The following is a 22,118-nucleotide window of genomic DNA, read 5'->3' as shown; positions in this document are numbered from 1 at the left end:
AATGTCACTTGTGGCCCCTGGATTACCCGGGACATGTATAAAATCCTGTGTCACCAGAGGTTTGTTGCATACAGAATCAGAACGACAGCTCTGGCGGTCATTTGCTATTCACAGAAACATATTTACATTCATTTTATTGACTGAATTATCAGTCCCAAGAGTTGAAAGCACTTTGGATTTTACTTTTATGGAAAATATAAGGGATGTTGCGATCAAGTTTTATGACACAGATACCGATACCGATCATGGATGAGTGAGATCGGCCGATACCGATTCCGATCACATGGAATATCTGTATATTTTTCCATTTATTTATGGTGAGTGCTATTATTCAATATTATCTTTAAAAAAAACAGCCATATTATTGCGGTAATTTTGACAAAAATGTATATATATATTTTCATAAGGAATACAAAACCGTTGCTGGCACAATACAACAATTACTCAGTCACAAAGATAACTGAAAAACTTAAATTTACCAGCTTTTAGTAACACAGTTTTTAACAGATCAAAATAATCAGCAGTCTCAAAAGACTTAATTATGCAAAAAGTCAAATAAATTACATGCCACATAAACATTGCATGGTTCAGAATATAATCAAAGTAGAAAAAATAGTCACATGCAGGCTTCACTTGAATAAACTATTCAATGAGTTACTAAATTGAAACGACTCAGGAGCTTTATTGTCTTGTGCATAGACAAACTATCTTGTGCATTTGTCAACGAGAAAAAAGTCACCGTTAGCAGCCTTGTGTTGCGTCCCTCCCCTCTGCTCGCAGCGGAGGCACGGCTGCGTTAGGGAGCTTTTGGACTGAGGCACATCGTCGCGTATTAAACAAATAATTTTTTTTGCCATTTCGCCTCGCGGCAGCCAAGCGTGAGCTGCGGGTGATCGGATGTTTTGATCGGCAATAAAAGGCTTTGATCCAATATTCCGATCACGTCATTTTTCACGAAAATCGGCCGATCATGATCGGTGCCCGATCGATCGGAGCATCCCTAGAAAATATTGTGTTGAACACACTTGGAAGTACAGCAAGTACCATTTACCTCGAAGCAATGACGGTCCCCGCTAGAATGGTGCCCCATCACCACCACCACAACCACCAATGCCCACATTGCGGCCCATCACAGAGATGCCGCCACTGTCTGGAAGCTGTGTGACATTTTCTGACTTTAATTACAGCTCACAGTATGTCTGCCAGTGGTGGTTTGAGGTCAAACAAATATGAATGAAATGTAATCATCTATGCTGTTCTACGCAATGCAACTGGCCCATGAAACTCACTGAAAAATCGGAATTCTTTTACAAATTTGAGGGGGTTCCAAAAAAGTGAAGCAATAATTACTGTACCTGATAGCTAATTACTCTCATGAAGAAGTCATTCATGCACTAGTTCAGTTCAAAGTAACTTGTAACTACTAAGTGCACCAGATCCTTGATACACTCCTGATCTACTCAGTGATTGGCAAATTAGTTAACGATTAACTTTCTGCTCCATTCCCAACAGTAGGAAAACGAACCAAAAATGAGTGAATATAATCTTGCTCCATGAAATGGTGCTTACTTGAGCCACCCACCGTTTTCTCAAAGTAAAAAGTATCCGTCACATGACATTTAAACTTTATTCTGGGAGTCTATGTGCTTACGTTTTTGTATTCACTGTTGTGGTGACTGAAGCGGGAAGTTAACTGGAAACCAATTTGCAGATTGACCGATGAGATCCGAAGTACGTCACGGACTTGGTGCACAAAATCCATTCGTTTGACTTTCTCCAAGTGATTTGCCCAACACTGGTTAGACCGGATGAAGGAAGAAGCTCCAGTAAGACAGCTGGATCATGCCCTAGTGGCTTTATGCCCCACTTGGGCCTGAATGACCGATTTTGAAACGGAAAGAACTGGAGGTGGTCTTTTGCGGGGCAAACATGTCATCGGTGCACGATCCAAAGCGAGCCAGCCGGCATGCAGCGCCATTATTCCCACTCAGTAGTGTGAAGTGGCCATTGAACATTTGAGGCCACCTGGGGCTGCTGGCGAAAACAACAGCTGGTTTGGACATGAGGCACTTCTATTTTCAGCTCTTATCTAAAATCCCGTTGTTTAGAACGCTCCAGAGACCCCCGTGCCCCCCCCCCCGGCCCCCCTCCTGCTATCATCTGCCAAAACTACTCTTTCAAAAGACAAATGCAGAAACTATGTGTTGATGTAAGTGGGTGTGCACATTAATACACAATATTGTCTCAAGTAAGCATCTTAGTGTGAACCTCATGTGTTTGCACTTCATTCTTAAAGCCCTTGTCCAAAAGCCCCACACGCACACACGAGCCTTCCTCTCAATCCCCCAAACGCTACTTTTTCACGTGTTACTCCAAATGCGAAGAGATGCCGAAACACGCGAGCGCAGACGTTTGAATGCCGATCACTGGGTTCACGCAGCATCTGGGCCGCAGCCTCGCTGGTGCAATCCGCAGTTGACATCACGCATTCATCCTTGGGAATCGCAAGTGCAAAACTAAAGCAAACGTATGCTTTTGCAATAGTTGCCTTCTTCACACTCACGCCTGTTCTGTCCTCTGGAATGTGCTGAGCTCACGCAGAAGACACGAATGATATGGGGTCATTCAGAAAGCGGGGGTCTCTGTCGATATACTCTAAAAGCTCACCTGGTGCACGCAATCCAGAAACTGCAGAAAAATGGGCGTAAAGCCGCTGCCCTGACTGCTTGGACTCAGGTTGCTTCGCTGGCTAAACTTGTGGCCGAAGGAGAGCCACTCTTTCTCCAGCAGCACCTGAAACCCCTCCAGAGTGCGGTAGAAAGGGTCGCTCAGCAGCTGCACTAAAGACACCACCTGTACAGATGACACAAAAAAGTTGAATGACTATTAGATGACAATTGAAATGTGAATTTCCCCAAATATTGCAGTGCCTTTGGTGTCCTCGTCAGAATCAGTCAGTCAGTCGTTAAAATCTAGCAGAATAATGCTTCTACTTCTGTGGACAATTTACCTACATGAGACAACATCTTATATCAGCTCTCAATATGATGCAGTGCAATTCTTTACTACTGTAAACTACAACCTCAATAATAAACATCTTCAAATTAAGATAAAATACTGCCTCGTTGTAAATCTGTCAAACTGAGTAACGACATTTGCAGTCTACGTGTATTTAATGTTTTGGACAGAGAGTGTACTGTTTATACTGTGTAGAATCTGTTTATTAAAATGTAACAAATAGTGCATTGTTTAATGCTTACATAATATTGAAGCCAAAATAATAAATTGCAGTTTTTCATGAATGAACGTTTTAGATTGCGATGGAGACTTTAGTAATGGGATTTTTCGTCACCAATTGTGTTCAATTAAAGGGGGCAAAAGGTAACAGACAGCCATTCCTAATCCTCATTCCGATAAAAAATATAACCAGGAGAAATATATACTTGATGATGACTAAATGTTCCGTTTAAGCATTTTACCACTGAGGGGAAGAGGCGGCCTGCTCAAAGACCAGTCACAAAGCAGCGCTCAGCATATTTGTCATACATGGCATAAATGCACCCCCTTTGAAACCGATCCCAATGTCAAACCGATCATCTGTTATCAATAACACTTATATAACAGAGGCCAGTTAAATGCAGGCTCGCTCCACTTGCTCACACATGCAAAATGTTTGGCGGGCCTTCCTGCCCGTGTCACCTCCAACGCTTCTAATGAGGCCTGACATAGAAGGAATGAGAGGGGGGTGGGGGGGTTCAGGGCATGCCTTGCTTTACTGTAACGTCCAACTCTAAGTGATGGAGAAAAGCCGCTGGCACGCTGGCGCAACAATTAAATTACAGGCAGACCACAGAGACAAAAATGAGGACTTAAGGAAAAAAACGGCAGGAAAAAAAAAAAAAAAAATGGTTTCCTGTCTGCTGGGTGTCTACGGCCTGTGGAGAGCTGCCAGAGCATATGGACGCCATTTGGCTGCGCGGGCCTGATCAGGACCTTTGCGAAATGAAGCCGCTTGCCCGGCGGAGAGAGAATGCCCCAGGACCAACATGAACCTGGCATAAAGCACCCTCAAACTACGCTTGAAACAGCAGCCCGAGGCTTGAGACACCCCGTAAACACTCAAATAGCCACGCGCTTGCAACACCAACATGGAAAACATGAGCAACGAGCATGACGAAACATGGACACCGAAAGGACCCGGACAAGTGTTTTTTACATGCCTTGGAAGCATTCAGATTGAAATCAGCACAAATTTGTGACATCAGGCTTTAAGAACCTCGAGCCTTCTCATAATCCATCTTTGCACGATGAGTTCAACAGTGACACAATGGCTTGGAAGATGAGCTGAGAAAACACATTTATGATTCGAAAGTGGGGTTAGACACTCCATACCTTGGAATAGTTTGACTCATGCGGGGATTTTATGGGACTTTTTGTGCTCTGTTTGGGAATGAGATACTCAAGAGGAAACAAACCATGGCATGAAATTCAAAAGCAACATCAATGAAAACTATCGCTTTTGACAGAGCCAGCTATGTTTCACGTCGGGCTTAACCCATTGATCGGAACGGCCGTTATGAAAAACGAGAAGAGGTCATCCAGCGTCATAAAGTGCCTTAATGCGGACTCTTTCAAATTTAGAGAGAATTCGAAGTTTTACCATTTCGAACGGGAATGGGGGCATCCTTTAAATATTGTTAGCCGTACAGTCATGTCACTGTAAAAGTCCGTTTTGTTTTCGGAAAACGAGAAAAACAAATTCAACAAGCAAGAAGAGTCCAGTTGCCTTGATTCAACTTTTCAATCTACACGGACATAATGAGAAACCACATTTTTGCAAGCACATTGGTATTTTTTGAACGTAACGATATTGTAACAGTAAGTTGAACATGACTCATGTAATTTTGCGACAAGCCTAACGATTTGCAGATTTGATCTGGCGCAATGCGTCTCTCTGGGAAGTCTCACATTAACTCCACAAGTGTGTTTTGCTAATTCTTACGGTAGTAGCAATAAGAAAGAGATGCTCAAAGAACCGGAAACGGAATTAAAGGAAAGTTAGTTAGCAGTTGTGTAGCCGTGAAAGTGGTACGTATGTCTCTGCCCCAGCGACATCAACAGCCGACTATAAAATGTAAATGCACATTCTGTTCTTGTTCTGTGTGTAGTCTTAATGCCTTAGAGACTCGCCGCCCAGACATACACATAATCTGCATCTACACATTCATCATCAGAGCTACGGTCTGACAGTTAAGAATGAAGCAGACTCGCCTTCCAAAAACCTTCTTACTATCATAAAGTCAGTCCATCATTGAAAGATAAGTATTTTCAATTCTTTTTTGCACAGTGGAGTCAACACGCTGGGCCATGTGGTTAACACATCCACATCCACAGCTACAGTCACAGCCAAAGGTCCCGAGTTTCAACTCTAAGCTCGACCCTTTCTGTGTATGAGTTTGCATGCTCGACACGTGAATGTGTGGCTTTACTCCAGGTGTTCTGGCTTACTGGCACATTCCAAAAAATATGCAAGTTGCCTTAATTGAAGATTCTAAGCCTCCAGTAGGTGTGAATGTGATTTTTACACTCGTGTGACTGCTTTTATGCTTTCTGGGAAAGCCAAAATATATGTTTTGGTTTCTCTACGTGCCAACAATTTCATGAAGATTTGAGAGAAACTCTCTTTCTCTTGAATTTTTACGCATCTCTGCTTCTTCTTTTTTTCAAAGAAATATTCTCACTTGTGTGGTGATGTCCCAGCCATCCTCCAGACTTAGCAGTACAGATGAGCCGCTGTCCAAGAGCTCCACCAGAATGAGAGCCAGCTGCAGGATCTTGTGAAGCTGTGACAAATGGGCATAAGAACAATTTATCTCAGCAGTAAATCCCTTAAAAATGTTGCTTTGTTACTTCTTGTCTAGTTTTTGACCATGAAGAATACCCCGCCAAAAAAATATCCCAAAAAGCAACAGTCAACAGAGGGTCAGGCCGAAGACCGACGTAATGATAAACTAACATCACACAAAAAGCTCCCTGAAAAAAAGGTATCACCTGCAGGATCCACTCCGAATCTTCCAAGGCCTTGAGGAAGGAGTCCTCAGAGTCGGAGGAGTTGGCACTGGGAGCGCATGCCCTCAGCAGCTTCTTAAAGGAGCTTTTCACTTGCCGCATATCTGCGAAGTCCACCGGCACCAGTTCACAGCTGAGAGAAGTGTCCACTCTGAGGCCCTGCACAGTCACACACAGCACGGCTTTATCATGTAATATGTTGTGACCTTTCAGCGGAACAAATCTCATTTTAAAACTATTTTTCACCACTTTTATCGGGTCAAGTAACATGCTTTACATTAGGAAAACCTCACGGTATCACCATCACACAATGAATTGATTGGTATTATTTGTCTCCATTTGAGAAAGATGTATTATTGTGTAAACGGCAAAATGTGCTAGTGCACATATTTGTTAGATTTTTTTTGGAATGCTTTTATTTTCATGTAGTTCTATCACGGACTCTGTCTCTTGCTTTGGTGCCATCTTGAGGCATCTTGATACCAGTAAACTTGGGGCGAGGGCATTTTATTTATACAGGCCGTAGCCCTGTCTAATAGAGTAGTAGTGCATTGCTGCCATCATGTGGCATCTATAGGCAATTATTAACTTTTTTTTGTGGCACTACTTGGGTTACTTTTTTTGTGGATAATTGCTCTCTGATTTTTGCGATTTGCGGGCAGTTGTGGGTCCTTATCCTGTGTGAAGAGCTGGGGAACACTGAATTTTTTCTGTTGTATTAATGGCAACAATTGGATAAACAGGTTAATGGTATCTTCCGCCATCGAGTTAAATGTTCTGCCTGTCACTATATGTTGCTGGCATAGATAGATGAACAAAACATTTTTTTGTCGCAAATAAGTATGTTTTCTGACCTTCCTCCTCCTAAGACGCATCTGATGATCTTTCACGGCAGTTAAGTGGTAAGTAATTAGTTCAATGCAACTGGTCTACATTTTTTAAATATCGTGTCAAAAGGAAGCATGTTGATCTTATTGGCGCAACGAGCGAAAAAGGTCGCCCTGTGGATTTACACAGCAAACTCCTTCTTACCCTCAAGTGTGACTTTTCACCAAATACATAGAATGCAGCTTGCTGTTTGAGTAGCTGAGCCTGTAGACTGTTACTCCCTGCAGGGGGCGCCAAATCCTTCCCTGCTAGTCTGGCGCCCACGTCCACTGTGGGTGGGTGCTGGCTGAGCCTGCTGCTGGAGCGCAGGCTGGCCCACATGCCTGCAAACACAGAGATGCAAACAAAAATCACAACACACATCCACGCACAGACGTGTTCATTCACACACATGGGACTGGTCCAATTCCTCTGATGTACACATGCTGTCAAACAAACTAAGACTGAGTGATGAACCACAAATGCAGATGGGCGTTTACATGCACAGCAGCACAAGGGATTAGGCAAACACCTTTACATCCACTAGCTAAACAGTTTGTACCTGGAATCAGGCAGTGGGGTATTAGAGGCAGAAAGTGATGGATTGTTTTTTAGCGTGTCAACAAATCTACAAGCAGTTTCTCTGGAAAAACTAGCATGCAAGATTGTCCAAACATCACAAACTACTGACAGGAGGGACATTTCACAATAATCCCTTTTAGCTATTTCAAGTTTTCTTTCTGTTTGCTGACAAAAATGTGTCCTTTCAGTATGTTTAATTACCAACAGATACATAACGACATAGGTATTGGGTAACCGAGAAATCACACTGAGCAGATAAAAGTGCATGTGGTGATTACAGATGAACATTTTGACGTTGGATGAAAGGGCCGAACTCAAAATCTTGGTTCCACTTCAACCCAAAGTTATTTGATGGGCTTGAGGTCAGGGTTCTTCAGTTGTCCCACACCAAACTCTTCAAAGTTGAAAGTATGGAATTGTCCAAAATGTTTGAGTGGGATTAACAATTAAGGTTAAAAAGGAACTTCAATAAACCAAGATCAAGAGGTACAGTTACAATCAAAAGGTTGGACACACAATTTCCTTTACTGAAGGTGAAGTAATGTCAAACCTTAATGTTGTATTAAAGAGTGCATTCGACTACTGAGTCACAGCTCGGAAAACTCATAAGTCGGGTTGCTTGTATCTCAAGGCCGCGCTGTATTGTATGGACTTTTGCCCTGTATCTTGTAAAAACTACAAAATGTGTCAGCTGAGGAATTCAGCTTCTTTGGTTAGCTATCTTCTGTTGCATATTTAAAATGAATACCTTTCACGGTTTAACTTCAAAAAAATATTAGTCTCCAGCTAAATGAAACATCTCAAGCTGACATTATAGAAATGATCCCAGACAGTTTGTAGTAATGAATGATGGAGAAATCCTACAAGCAATTGGTGTTTATTGTCTTGTTGCTTCGCTGGGACTAGAATGAGTTATTCCTTTTGAATTACACTTAGACTTTATCTGGGCTGTCTTCGCTGAACTACGTGCACGGTCAGAGGTGCCTCATTTCATTTGATTCATGACGGTCTGCCAGGATAAACTGCTTCCTTCCCTCCGCAGTCTGCACTTGGCTTCCAACTGACCACAGCGGGCCTTGCTGAGCCAACATATTAGCCGTGGAACAGGCCAGATCAGAGCGACCACTTGGGTTTGTGAAAAACCGCATTTCCCAGAGGTGCACTTATTTCACTCCAGTGATGATTAGTCATTAGTGGCTCAGAGGGAGTTTGGGGAATGGCGATACGCCTGGTGTCTGGTTAGTTTGAGAGAGAAAAGATGAGGTGTTAGAATGAACCGCAGCCCTGAAAGAGGAAAGGGGAGTTGGGGTAGGGGGGGTTGATTCAGTTGCACTCTACCTTGGTTGTGGATTCGCTCCTTATTGGTAGGTTTTGGGTTTGAGTGAGTGAATAGTTTATCTCTGTACTCAAGCACTGCAAGGTGGTTGTGTTGAGGAGATCAAGATGAACATGAAAAATAATGTCAAGGTCATAAAAACATTTTAGCTTGACATACCGCACACAGTCATGCATGGTCGGAATCAAGAGTCACGGCTGAAGGTCAAAGATCGCACGGCCCGTTGAAGAACTTTTACATTTTGAAAATGAATCATATGGATTGCATGCACGATATAGACATTGGTGGCTATGTTTGGTGGTGAGATGATTAGGGTTGGGCACCGAGAACCGGGAATCGAGTGGAACCGGGACCATCATTCCGGTTCTCCGGATAGCGTTCAGATTTTAGAATGTCGGTGCTAAGTTTCGATTCCTCGTTAGCCGCATGGAAGAAGCACAAGAAGTAGGACTGATAAAAAAAAACAATTGTGTGCACGGGGCACAACCCCTGCTCCCGCTGAAGCTGCGTCGCAATAGCACGGAAGCTCGCCCCCACTCAAGCTGCCGTGGTCCTCTCAGTCAAGGACATCGCAGTGGCAGCAGTCGCCATTCGCGGGGTTGTGATGCTGCCCGGGCTGGCCCGGTTGTTTTATTTAGCCGATGCCTAGCCATAGAACTGATGCGATGCGGCTCATGACCCAAAGTCACAATCGGCCAAGTACGTCTAATCCCAACATTGAGCCAACAAGTTCGACACACAAATGCACAATTCCAGCTAATATTTAGCTTATAGCATACGCAGCTGCATCATATACATAAATACTATACATACAGATACATCATATGGTTACATAGACTTCTTAGATTAGATACTTTCCTTGCTTGCCCTTAAAATGCAGCGCTGTTTGTCATATATATTTTCTTTCTAAAGAAAGACAAGGTTAGCCCATCAATTGGTGTTCAGTAGCATGCTTTCAGTAACAGCTGTATTATTGTATTGTCTTGAACTTCTAAAAAATAAAGCTCTTGTGAAAAATAACACGAGATAATACAAAAAAATGTTTTAAAATAAATATACTGGTTAAAAACAGCCCTTTGAATAATTCATGGTAAAGTTCACAAACAGTAAAAAGTTCATGAAATTAAAGAACAGAGAAGTTCATGTGATTTGTCCAAAGATAACTCCCTTTGTTTTTTGTTAAGAATCGGAATTCAGAATCTTTAGGAACCGGAATTGAATCAAAGAACTGGAATCGTCCAAATTCAAACCATGCCCAACCCTAGAGATGATGTATGTAATGTTTCACTCTCCACAAACACACACACACCAAGTTGGCATGAAATTGGTTCATATGCAGGTTTCCAGAAGACGAGACTCACAGAGAGAGAGAGAGAGAGATGTATTTTTTTTTAATACTAATGTTTAAAAACATTTCAAACTAAATGCAATGTAATCTCAGAAATTCATCCTTGCTCCGTTTATTCCAAAAATTGTTATGACACGTTTGAAAAAGGCACATAAGAAAAATGCTCTGGAATGTCGATACATTTTTTGGAAAGGTCATCCTGGCAATTTACAAGGAACTAATGTGGGAGTGAGGCGATTAATTGGTGGTGGATTACGTGTCCCACCCACTGCCGTGATTAAGGTTACGGCCACCTTTGGAGCGGTCAGTGTGGATTTAAAAAAGAACGTGCTGGGAGAATGAAGCAACATAATCATCTATTTCATAAGTTTGCAAATGCCAGATGAATGAAACCAATTAGTTGGTGACATTTTCTTGGCACTGCTTTCAACTCTTCCTCTGGAGGCAAACACGGTGTTAGCATATATTTGAGATATAACTGCACAGATAGACCTGTGTAATCTGTAATTAGCCCAAACGCGTTTTCGACTTTGACCTTGATCTGAAGTAATGACTAACTCCTCAAGACATGCACCAACACTAGACACAATGTCATTAGGTCAAGACAAATCATTTAGTGTTAATGAACTCCTCTGAGCGCTTCACATTCTTGTGTAATTACATTTACAGTACTATTTATCTGACAACAGGTTAATACAAGCCATAGTACAATCTGCACAGAATTATGTAATATGATGTAAAGTTTGTGGCTGTAAATACAACAAAACTGCATCCTTGCCTTTTCATTTAGTGCATTGTGTGACACTCACCTCCTCTGGTAAAGCTGTTTGTAAATGGGATGTCCAAATGGACGGGAGCCATCTTTGGCATTCTGGATGTTCTCCTTTCGCTCCCTGAGGGGACACAACATTCACGCATGATGCAAGAAGGGTAAAACAAAAACAAGCCAGGATGGTTATTTTCCATGAAGCAAAAGAACAAGACAAAACATCAAATCCATTACTTTAGCCTTTGTGTCGACAAGAGGAAAAAAACACAACTTGAGCCTGACATGTTTAGGCAGAAATGGCTCATTATATTTGTTGCTGTACTGTATATGCAGTGGTAAGCACACTTTACGTTGAGAAACAATAAAAAGTGTTTGCTTGTTTATGAGAGTAAAAAAGCATCCGGAAGAATTTAAGAGAAGGATACAGAAAAGTCTAGAGATGAATGGGCCGGGTGGTGACCTTTGCTTCTTGCATAACCTTTTATTGTACAAGTTTCCTTCCAAATGGTACCAAATATCAGCTACAGTGCCTCATTGTCATACAAAACACACACGCGCGCACACACACACAATAAACATGTGTAAAATAAGCAACGACTGAGGAAAACACACTACGGAAAAGATTGATGGCAAAATAGAACAGACCAGAGTGAACCAAAATAATCCTAAAAATTGCAAGCCTGCAGTTTCGCCATGTCCCCAAAAATGCAGTTGGCCTCTTTTCACTAAGACAATTGAGTTTGTTTCTCCCAGCAAAAATGTCACATGACAAATTTAGGTCAGATGGAAGCACAAGTTTGACTTGTCAAATCACAATGATTTTTTAGGCTACTAACTTCAAGTCATTGGGAATCTGCGATGAAGTTAAGAAAAAATAAACACAGCTTCTCATCTCTACGAGGTCCCAGAGGCAAACGAAAATAGTTGGCTTCAAAACAAAGCAGAATTTGAACTTAATCATCCACATACCTGGTGAGAGGCCTACGATGGAGCGGTTAGAGAGGGTGCTATGGCCGTTCATCTTGAAGTAAATGGGTATGGAGTCAAGGATGGCTTGCAGGTACTTCTCTTGTTCAAGGCTACTGGATGACTCGGAGGATGATGTAGGCGCTAGTTCAGAACAAAGCCTGTCTTTTACACCAACACTCATTTTGAATGGTCACACTAAATTTCAATTCTGGAAACGGTTTACTGCTTGAGAGAACTGCCTCAAACAAACCAGGTTGGATTCATTTGATGTAAACACAGGTCCTGGAAAAGTAAAGTAAATGTTGATAATGACATTAAGGCTCACCTGTTGAAGAGGCGTTCTGTGACTTGAACAATCCCACCACACTTTTGCCATGGAAGCCTCCAGAGCGCAGCAGCACAGCTTTGGTGCGAGGATGTTTCCAACACACAACAGGCAGACGGTTGTGTCGGTAGCATCGCGCTACTTTGTGTAAACTGCTGTCTTGAATGGCCTGGGGAACCACCAGCAGACCCGGATAACTGAAGCAGAAACAAACATATATCTTGGGCATGTAATAAAGAAAGTGTTGTGTCACTATGGGTTGAATGATTTCAGATTTTTGTACCAAAGTTGGTGATAGTTGAGTCAACTAAAGGATGAAGTCATATTTTTTGTTAAGTGTTAAGTAGCTGACCGCGTAACTGTTTGCCTTGCCCCTCCAAAAACAAAGCTCTCTCCTTGCCATTTCCCTCGACTCTCGTGATCACAATCGGACACTCGATCAACCAATTACATTCAGCTTCACAGCCTTGCAGAGTTATACATTATAACTTAACACCAATTAATGCAACACAACTGCAGGGTTACTGCTCGCTACAACAGTATCATGATTAAAAATGTAAAAAAAAAAGAAAGAAAAAAAAAATCACAGGTGTGCATGCACAAGTCTAATGTGTGTCAGAGGACTCTCCATTTCCTGCGATGTGGCATACCTGCGACAAAGGGAATAAAGCCTATTCACAGCCGTGATCCGAAACTGGTCGCCCGACTTGGAGCGAGATAAGCTGGCCGTGATAGTACCGAAGCCCATCCGCTGGTAGTCACGGAAACAAGACTGCTCCACCAGCTGCTCCATGGTGGACTTCTCAGATGCTCTCAAAGTGCTGCAAGGCGGCGGCTCCCCATCATCTGATACTGTAGCACACATGGAGAGGTGTGAGAGGTTTGACACTTAACCTACAATTACAAGTTAGGCTTCAATAACAAGAACTTGCTAGATGCATTCCCCCCGCCCCCCTCCCTCACTCGAAATGTCATCATCTTCGTGCCAAGTCATTCTGCTGCCTCTTTCATTCCTCTTCAGTGTGGTCTGGCTTCCACGGCCCATTGTGATCTTGCTGGCTCTTTTGGCTCCCTTGACGATAGTCTTGGACAGTGTTCTGAAACGACGGCAGAACATGAACATGAACATTGTCCACCACTTCCAGCTGAGTTAAAAGGATAACAGACTTGTGGATCTGATTACCTCCAATAATAGAAATTCAGTTTTGTAAAATAATTGAAAATACTCCTAATCAATAGATATCAACCACAAACCTAAAGCCAGTGTTCCTTTCTTTCTGCTTTGGAAGGATAAGCTGAGGTTGAGTTTGACCGGCAGCAAATGCAAAGGAGCTGAAGATGGATTGTGGGTAGCGGATCCGCTGTATGTGCTTCCTGAACATCTCTACCATCTCCGAGCTCACTTCTTCGTCAAAAGCCACCTTTATCAACTGCAAAATAAATAAATACAAATCTAAACATACATTTCTGTGTGATTTGTCGTAAAAAAATACAATGGTGCCTACAGATAAACGTTGAATTAAATCTGCGACAACAACAACAGAACTCAAAGTGTCCCAAATCACCCCATTCATCATTGAACTGAATGGAAATGCCATTCATACGTTCAATCCCTCCCAAACAAACCCTAATGTTTTGTTTGTTGTTTAATGAAGAAAAATAGCACTCTATATAATCTTGTACTTTATAAAAGCAGAGCGTGATAACACACTGTATATTCACAGCATTACTTTTTAATTACCATTATTTTATTACAACTTTCTTTTTCTATGTTAGCCAGTGGCTTATAGTGGCAGGCATAACGAATAAGATTCAGAAAAAAGGTGATTGAACACATGATTGGTCGTTACCTGAACCCTGAGCAGTTGTGATGTCATTTTCAGTCGACAGAAGTGACAAAATATGCCGCCCCCTGAGATGGCTAAAAACGGATGGATTAACTAATTAATTATTCCACAAAAGCAATATTTATCAGAATGCCTTGTTTCAACTATTCAGAATGCCTCGTTTCAACTATTCGGCCTGCATAGGACATATTCTTGGAAAAAATATGTTTGGGGTGACTTCCTCTTTAAGTCCCGTCACTCTCATATTTCAAGGCACCACTGTATGGAGAAACCTGCCGTCAAATCACCTGACAGGACGCAGAACGGAGCTGGAGGCCCTCCTGCATGTTCTGCTGCAGCTGGTTCTGAATGCTGATCTTCTTCTCCTTAGTCAAGGTGGACACTGGGAAAGCTCTGATCACTGCCTGCTCCCCCACTGCACATATGGACAATGACACATGTAGAAGCAGCAGGGACACAATACAATAGCTGAACTACTTGAATTGGTTGGTAGCACATGACCACATCAGTGGTTTTATCATTTTTATCGTTATCTTCGAAACTTTTATTGGTGCTGACTGAACTTACCCAGGGGGTCATGGGGGATGCCTTTGAAGATGAGCCGGTACGTGGTGAGGAAGAGTGCTCCCTCTGCTGGTAGGATGTGTGGCCCCCCCAACAAGCCCCCAGTAGCTTCTTCCCTGCCATCAGGATCCAGAAGCACCCTCAGCCCCTCAGTCACAAACTCCTCCCCGGGAAGCAGTGCTGGTCGTAGAATTTTAGGCTGATGGGACGACATGTTGAAAATTAAACCCAGAAACAACGTAAAATATGTTATTTTTCATTTTGAATTATTTAAGTCCAACTCTAGAAGATTTAAACATTTTAAATTACAATTTTTAATCACAGCACTTTGATAGACATTCGAACTTCACATGCATGGCACTTTAAAAAACAGGCGCACGCACAACTTAAGGTTTTTAAACAATAATTCCCACTGTCGGTAAATGCCACCTTGGAATACAATTGATCATTATGAAAAACGCGATTCAATGAATCAAATGAAATAAGAAATGTCACTCATAAACATGGGCCATCTTGCATGCTAAATCAGGCTGATTAATCTGATTGGGAACTGACAAATCAATTTCTTCAACATGCCAGCTGCAGACCACATTTTAGCCTCCAATTAAATGGAGTTTCATCAATATAGGGCTGCAACTTATTCAACACCTTAGCAACCAAAGAGGGTACAGCCTCACTCAAAAACCACCAACATTGAAATCAATAGCACGTGAAGTTCATGGTAGGTAAATAACAACAGCATGCAGGCATGTCACACTGACACAATATGCAGCTCACACTGGATCACAGTAGCCGTGGAACCAGTCTCATAACGCTGTTGTCCATTTGACCTCCGCTGTTTTTGGTGAATGTAAGTCGATGTCATAACGCTGTCGTCCATTTGACCTCCGCTGTTTTTGGTGAATGTAAGTCGATGGGCGTGTTTCAACAGAGTACTTCAAACTGTACCTGACACAGTAAATATAGACCTTTTCATAATGTTTGGAAACAATCGGTGCTCTGGTACTTCCGGATGGCAGAAAACGAGTGACCGCCACTGACTTCAACATAAACGATGAGAAAACCTTATTTGTGGGTTCCACTGTCCACAAAAGGTTTTGCTTTTTTTCTATTTACTTAAAAAAATCCAGCAGAACCTATGGGTTGATTGGAACTGACCTCACCTAACATATCTTCTCTTCGACTGACATTTCACACATTCAAACTACGGTCGGAGAGAAGGCTGAAATTAATCATTTTAGCCATATACGATCCAGATACGATACGATTTTCACGATCACTCTGCTTAGGTCAAATGCCATAGAAGATTGTGTTTAGTAGTGGTGCCATTTGGAGCTATTGCCACCCGGAAGTACCTGTGACATCATGGTGAATAGGGTCTATTGGTGTCTAATGGGATTTTAATGATCGTAAATAAATGTCAGGCAACACCGATCCCTCCCAGTGAGTTTATGGGGAAACCTTTCAGAATGGCCCTGGTGTGCCCGTTGTGGAGTAACTCAGTTTGATTTTGCAAAAGAAGAGCTGAAGATTGGTTCAATAACCTTCTTGCTTCAATAACCTTATTTGACTCGGTTCAGCAGTTTATTAGATCGCATCTTTAATGCATTCCCTGTTTTTCCTTCAAGGAAACAGTGCTGCTATTACTAATACTGCTCTGACTCGTCATGAGGCCGGTGCCACTGTTGTTTACACACTTTTTAGTATTTGGCATGCGTCTTGCAGCTAGCAATCCAGCTTGGAATGAGCCACAAAGTTCAGCAGACAGCTCACCACAGCTTCCAGGTTGGTCTCAAGGCAGTACTGGGATGCTGTTTGTCTGTGTGTATAAGCGCGTGTAACAAGGATTACCAAGTGCTGGCAAACACAATAAAAACACAGAGGGGTTCAAAACACCAAGTAAAATATTTTAAAGTGAAGATTGGACATCTTCCAGTTGGTGCAAAATGAGCAGGGAAGAGAATGAAAAAATGTGGGGTGGGAGTTGAATGCCACAGTCTAGAAAAAAAGGTCAAGATACATTATCACTTTCAGATTTTAAAGACTTTTTGTTCTTGTTTCTATAGGTCACCAAAAGTGGTTCTGAAATGAATGTGTTGTAAAATTTGAAACCAAAGAAAATCGCCAAGGAAAAACATCATTGCTTATTTGCGTGCTAAAATGAGGTTGCTCCCGTGTTGCGTTATACTGATTCACATCGAAGCTTATGTTGTGTTCATATGTTGGAAATTAAAAATAATACTGACAGGTTAATGACGCACAGGGAGAAAATGGTTAACGCTGCTGTCACAGAGCAAAATGGTTCGAATCAGACTTTGCGTGTACAACACGGTGGTAATTCAGCAGAAAAAGATGCAAACACCATTTTTAAAATGGAAACAATGTGTGACGACTGTTTGATCTATTTTCATTTGACGCACACAACAAAACAAAGGTTTCAGGGGGTTTGAGTGTTCCATTTGAGAAATTCCGCATGTACGCTTTGTGGATACTCACGCTTCCAAAAACATGCAATTATGTTAAGTCAATTCAAGACAAAATTGCCCAGAAGTGTCAATGTGAGCACAGATGAAGATAAAAACGGAGCTGAGGAGCTAGGTTAAAAAGAATGTTACTGAAACTATAGAAATAAAATTTGGGTTATTTTTTTGCCTAATTTTGCCTTAAATGTTTGCTTGTATGGATAGTAGTTCAATTTATTGTGGATGGTCTTAGGAGTGATTGAGATGCACATTTCAATGCTTCTACACAACTTTAACTATATATGCTCCAAACATGTTGCCATGTAGAGCATCACACACCTTCTGAATGGGCGGTAACCTCCTGCTCTCCCTGTGAACTGCCTCTAGAGCCTCCATCTGCATGGCGACGATGCCTGTGGGTCACAAGATGAGGTTACCTGGTGTCCACACAGGCACAAAGCCCGTACAAAGACACACATGTGCTCGCACATCTTCACACAACCAGTGTGTGTATTTAGAGGTTTTAAGGCCATTTAACATGTCAGGAGTTAATCAGCTCAGTGGCCGGTGTTGCTGAGAATAAACACCAGCAGGAGTTACTCTGCACAAAGCTGAGGGAATTAGGACAGCATATACGTGAATGAACACTGTGACGTACCAGGGATCATGCTGTGGAGGTTCTTGATGTGTTCTTGGGTTACTCCGCTCTCAGTGCACACCTTGTCGATGAAGCGGGCCACAAATCTGACAACCGAGTTGGCCATGTCGCTGTTCTCCGAATCCTCAAAACCGCTTTCTGTGTCGAAGCTCTCAGCGACGCTGCCGGCGATGCTATAAATGATAAATGGTATGATGAAAAACAAGAACATGTAAAGGGTCAAGCTGCTGTGTCCCTGGGGACATGTGGGAGCTGCGTGTTGACAGAAGTGATCAGCGAGCAGCGAGCCAGGCACAGGCAACGTGTTGATGCTAGGATCAAGCAATTAGCCATAGAGAAAGTTTCACATGACAAACTGCCTTCTGGAATCCTCACTAGTGAGTGACAGGATCCAAATGTCTTCTATAAAAAGTAAATGTCTGGAACTACAATGAAAAAAAAAAGAAAGAAAGAAAATGACTACACAAACAATTTTGCAGCTGTTGTCTCATACAAATTGCATACAAGGAATCAAGAGTAAAATGTAACATCTTGAGGCAGTTTGGAGAATGAGTCCAAAATTTGGGTGAAAAAATTGGTAAATATCACAAACAAAATAGGAACACTGCGTTCATGTGAGGGATTTTGGCAAAAAGCTAGCCACTTTGAAGTCAAGATTTATTTCACATTGCTCTTCAAGGGAAATTACTGCTATTTTGTTTGGTTTGAGTTGAGTGCAGAGTGGCCCCATTAAAGACACCCAAAGGGTTGAAAAAAGCCTCACTATTTTTAGCAAGATCCTGAATGCATCTCAGGCTGGATGCGGAACATACTGTACTCTGGAGCCATTAGTTACATATAGAAAAATGTGACATCCACCCATATAACTTATCATTTCTTCATCAATATATGAACACTCCCAAATCATGAAACCTTATTGGTAAGGCTGCTTTCAGATAAGATTAATCAATGTACCTTATGCTTATCAGATCAACTCAACAACACTCTGGTCTAACAGAGTAAAACACAAGAAAATTCAAGGTAGTTTTATTTATACAGCACCCACATTTTGGAAATGAATTTTTTTGAATGAGAGATTTTTTTAATGAAAAATATTGTACATTACAAAAAACATATACAGGAATAATATAATTAAATATAGCATTCTTTTTTAATCACACTTTCTCATTCAATTAAATTCAATACTATTAATTATGGCCGTCTTGGTCACCTTGGGGCAATGTAGCACAGAGACATATACTGTACCTGGATGTCTGTGTATGATAGACAGCCCAGATCCGCACAGAGGATAAAGAATATATGACTGTGAGTGCTGTTCTATTTACTGTCTATATGTGTTTGTTTGTGTTAAAAATATTAGTTGCTTAAATGCTTTTACAGGTGTATATATATATATATATATATATATATATATATATATATACGTATTCCCCATTATGCATTAGAATTAAGGTAGCGGACTAACAGTTGAGCTGTGTGTGTGTGTGTTTTATGTTAAGTTTGACAGTAAACTTCAACTGGTATTAAATAGTTCAAAGCCTCTTTTCTGAAGAATTGTTCAGTATCTGCTGCATAAATCAGTTTAATTAAGTTAACTGCCACCATACAGCTTAAGTATCTCAAGTTTGCACTCGCAACTAAAAAAAAAAAAAAAAAAAAAAAAAGACAGTTCATATAACCCATTAAGGACTAAAGTGCCTGTCTCAACAGCTCCCTAAAACCTAAGGTCGCCTTTGGAATTACCCTTGAAAACCTGAAGATTTCCCAGAAATTCGACACTTACAAAACGATTAATATATCAGCCCCTGTAGCAGAGCGAAACATAATTCCAAAAGAATTAGAGAGCTTAGATATGTGGCTTTCACACAGGTAGAATTGATTATTATTTACTGTTTCAATCGATGATGTAAAAATAATGTGTCAGTGCAAGAGAAGCACCATTTTAATTAAAAAAAAAAATCGAGTGGTAATTACCATCCTCTATTCTGTTACAAAGGCGTCTATATCGTCATTGTCTACAAACCATATCATATCACGTTCGACTGGTTCCACTGGTCGTGCGCGTCGTCTATATATCACTGCCGTTACTTATCAGTGATCCATTGACGGCAAGTAGTACAGTAATACTTTGCTTGAACCATTTTCAAAAACTTGAAAAAGGACTGCCTCCCCCACAAAACCGCTTTAGTGTCCTTGCATTAGAGTAATAGCTTTTAATGTTTTTGATGGTATAATGGCCTTTTGTGTCATGTTTGTAAATGTTACTGCACATTGTGACTATTGCACCGAAGCTTGATTTCAAGAAAATTGCAAATTAAATCGAAATCGCAATATCAGTCAGAAAAATCGCAATACAATTTTTTTCCCTAAAATTGTTCAGCCCTACCCAACGTGGAAAAAGCACTTGGCGATGGAGGCAAGGAAAAATTCCCTCTACAGTAAGGAAGAAACCTCAAACAGCACCCAGGCTCTGTGAAGCGACCATCTGCCTCAGCCAGTTGGGTTGAGATGGTGAGACAGAATAGAGGGAGAGAGGGTAAATGGAGAGAGAAAACAGGATAGAGGCGACAGATGGAGGACTTGAGAGCAATGGGCAAAACAACAGCTGTATCCACAACAGTAATATGGAATCATAGAAGTCTGTTTAATGCGCCTTTTTAAGAGCACCGTTAAAACAACAAAAAATTCACTGACTCAAGCAAGTGAACACTCTTTCCTCTTCCTACTGACCTGTTGGTGACGATGCTGTTGCTGCCACTCTCCCAGTCGGCTGTGGGCGTGTTTCGAAGCAGCTTGTTCTTGCTGGTGTCCAAAGGAACTAGCAGGTATACCATGAGGCTGGCATAATGGATAGCCTGACTGAAAATGGTACTCTCCTCGTTCTTCACCAGTTCCTGCTGCTTCTCTTTGCTCAGGCTTGGCCACAGGCGCATCTGCTCGGCAGCCAGGTCCATAGCTGTCTGCGCCTCGTTTTTTGCAGGCGCTGTGCCCACATCCTGGAAGGAGATGGCGGAGAGAACGGTAGGAGAGGAAATGTTTGAGCGACCTGAGAGGCCACTGGAAGTTCGCAAAAAGCTCTGATTTAAAAGGTTTTCTAAAGATTTCTTGCAGACAACAGAGAACTGGTCAGCAGATAACAAGTAAAACCAGTGTCTGATTTGACTCCATATATAACAACCAGGTAATCCCAAAACTATTATTTCAATACAATTATACTTAGTCCTATTCTATCATTTAATGCTTTTCCAATAATCTACTTTAATAATATGGAGTTCAATCTGCACTTATCTCTTCTATGCAACTGGTTGAATAGGAACATATTGTTGGTATCAGGCATAATCCTCGCATCTCCAAAATCACTACCATACAGAAAATCTAATTGCTGATTTAATACCCTACAACAGGGGTGCCAAACAAATTTGTGTCGTGGGCCAATCCGTAGTTACGGTTTCCCTTGGAGTGCCATTATGACTGTGAACTATATAATCAGCGCCTCATATTATTATACTGTATATTCACAACAAATTGATGGATAACTAATTTGGAAATCAGAAGTCAAGTATTAACTTAACTACTGTTTAAGTTACTATAATGACACCTATGCCCGAAAACATTGATTACAATGGTACGAACATGATACTGGTGCCAGCCGTCCACGAACATGTTACTGGTGCCATCCGTCCACAGAAAGTCTGTGCTAATGCCAACCCCCAAACAGACATACAGTAAATCCTGAATGAAAATGATGCTAACATTCAAAACCTTTGGTGAGAAATATTAGTAGACTAATTCAAGATGTCAGAAAATTGTAACAGCCGTCCTCAGAAATGGCTAAAAACAGGTGGATTAAGTCTTATTCCACAAATGCAAAATTTTCACCTAGTGGGCCTGCATCAAAGTTATTTTCACCTTTTACAGCTAGGTAAAATTGTCCCCATATTGAAAATGATCTTGACCATGGACTAAAAGAGATCAGCTAAATGAGACTCCAGATAAATCCAAGGTCAAGCAACACCATAATTCTACCTTCAGCCTGGTAGCGATGCCCCACTTCTCCTCCGGGCTGTTGAGATACAAGGCTCGGATTTGGCTCTGGACCTCGCTGTAGAAAGTGGCCTCCCAAAACTGCTGGTTGGTCCAGATCGGGTGGTCTTGGATGCAGGTATAGGCAAACTGGTTCACCCCAGCAACCAATTTCTGAAAGACAAAAAAAACATTTAAAAGACAATGCAAATGTGTTGAGTGTGACTACGGTAAGGAATATATATACTGTATTGTGCAGGTGTCCTTTGATTTAAAATACAGTCGGAAGCTACAGTCTT

At 41.6% G+C, this 22,118-nt stretch overlaps 1 protein-coding gene across 2 annotated transcripts in view; it reads right to left on the bottom strand.

Annotated features, from left to right (window-relative positions):
* Window positions 1-22,118, bottom strand: part of sbf2 (SET binding factor 2) — a 98,120-nt gene that overhangs the window by 5,766 nt on the left and 70,236 nt on the right. The window contains exons 18-34 of one of the 2 annotated variants that reach the window (XM_086025431.1): window positions 21,823-21,993; window positions 20,527-20,792; window positions 17,797-17,969; window positions 17,478-17,551; window positions 14,680-14,875; window positions 14,400-14,527; window positions 13,520-13,695; window positions 13,229-13,362; window positions 12,916-13,117; window positions 12,266-12,462; window positions 11,941-12,081; window positions 11,012-11,095; window positions 8,857-8,931; window positions 7,102-7,280; window positions 6,052-6,228; window positions 5,742-5,843; window positions 2,668-2,853 (exon numbers count right to left, since the gene is read on the bottom strand). In XM_086025431.1, the coding sequence (XP_085881557.1) occupies window positions 2,668-2,853; window positions 5,742-5,843; window positions 6,052-6,228; window positions 7,102-7,280; window positions 8,857-8,931; window positions 11,012-11,095; window positions 11,941-12,081; window positions 12,266-12,462; window positions 12,916-13,117; window positions 13,229-13,362; window positions 13,520-13,695; window positions 14,400-14,527; window positions 14,680-14,875; window positions 17,478-17,551; window positions 17,797-17,969; window positions 20,527-20,792; window positions 21,823-21,993 (2,661 nt within the window). The remainder of the gene's footprint in view (window positions 1-2,667; window positions 2,854-5,741; window positions 5,844-6,051; window positions 6,229-7,101; window positions 7,281-8,856; window positions 8,932-11,011; window positions 11,096-11,940; window positions 12,082-12,265; window positions 12,463-12,915; window positions 13,118-13,228; window positions 13,363-13,519; window positions 13,696-14,399; window positions 14,528-14,679; window positions 14,876-17,477; window positions 17,552-17,796; window positions 17,970-20,526; window positions 20,793-21,822; window positions 21,994-22,118) is intronic. The other variant, XM_086025432.1, reaches the window with a different exon arrangement.

This window comes from Filicampus tigris, chromosome 3, assembly GCF_054856515.1.
Source record: "Filicampus tigris isolate MCC_2025a chromosome 3, RoL_Ftig_1.0, whole genome shotgun sequence".
Lineage (NCBI taxonomy): Eukaryota > Metazoa > Chordata > Actinopteri > Syngnathiformes > Syngnathidae > Filicampus > Filicampus tigris.
The sequence above is the reverse complement of the archived record's forward strand: the minus strand, read 5'-3'. Positions and strand labels throughout refer to the sequence as shown.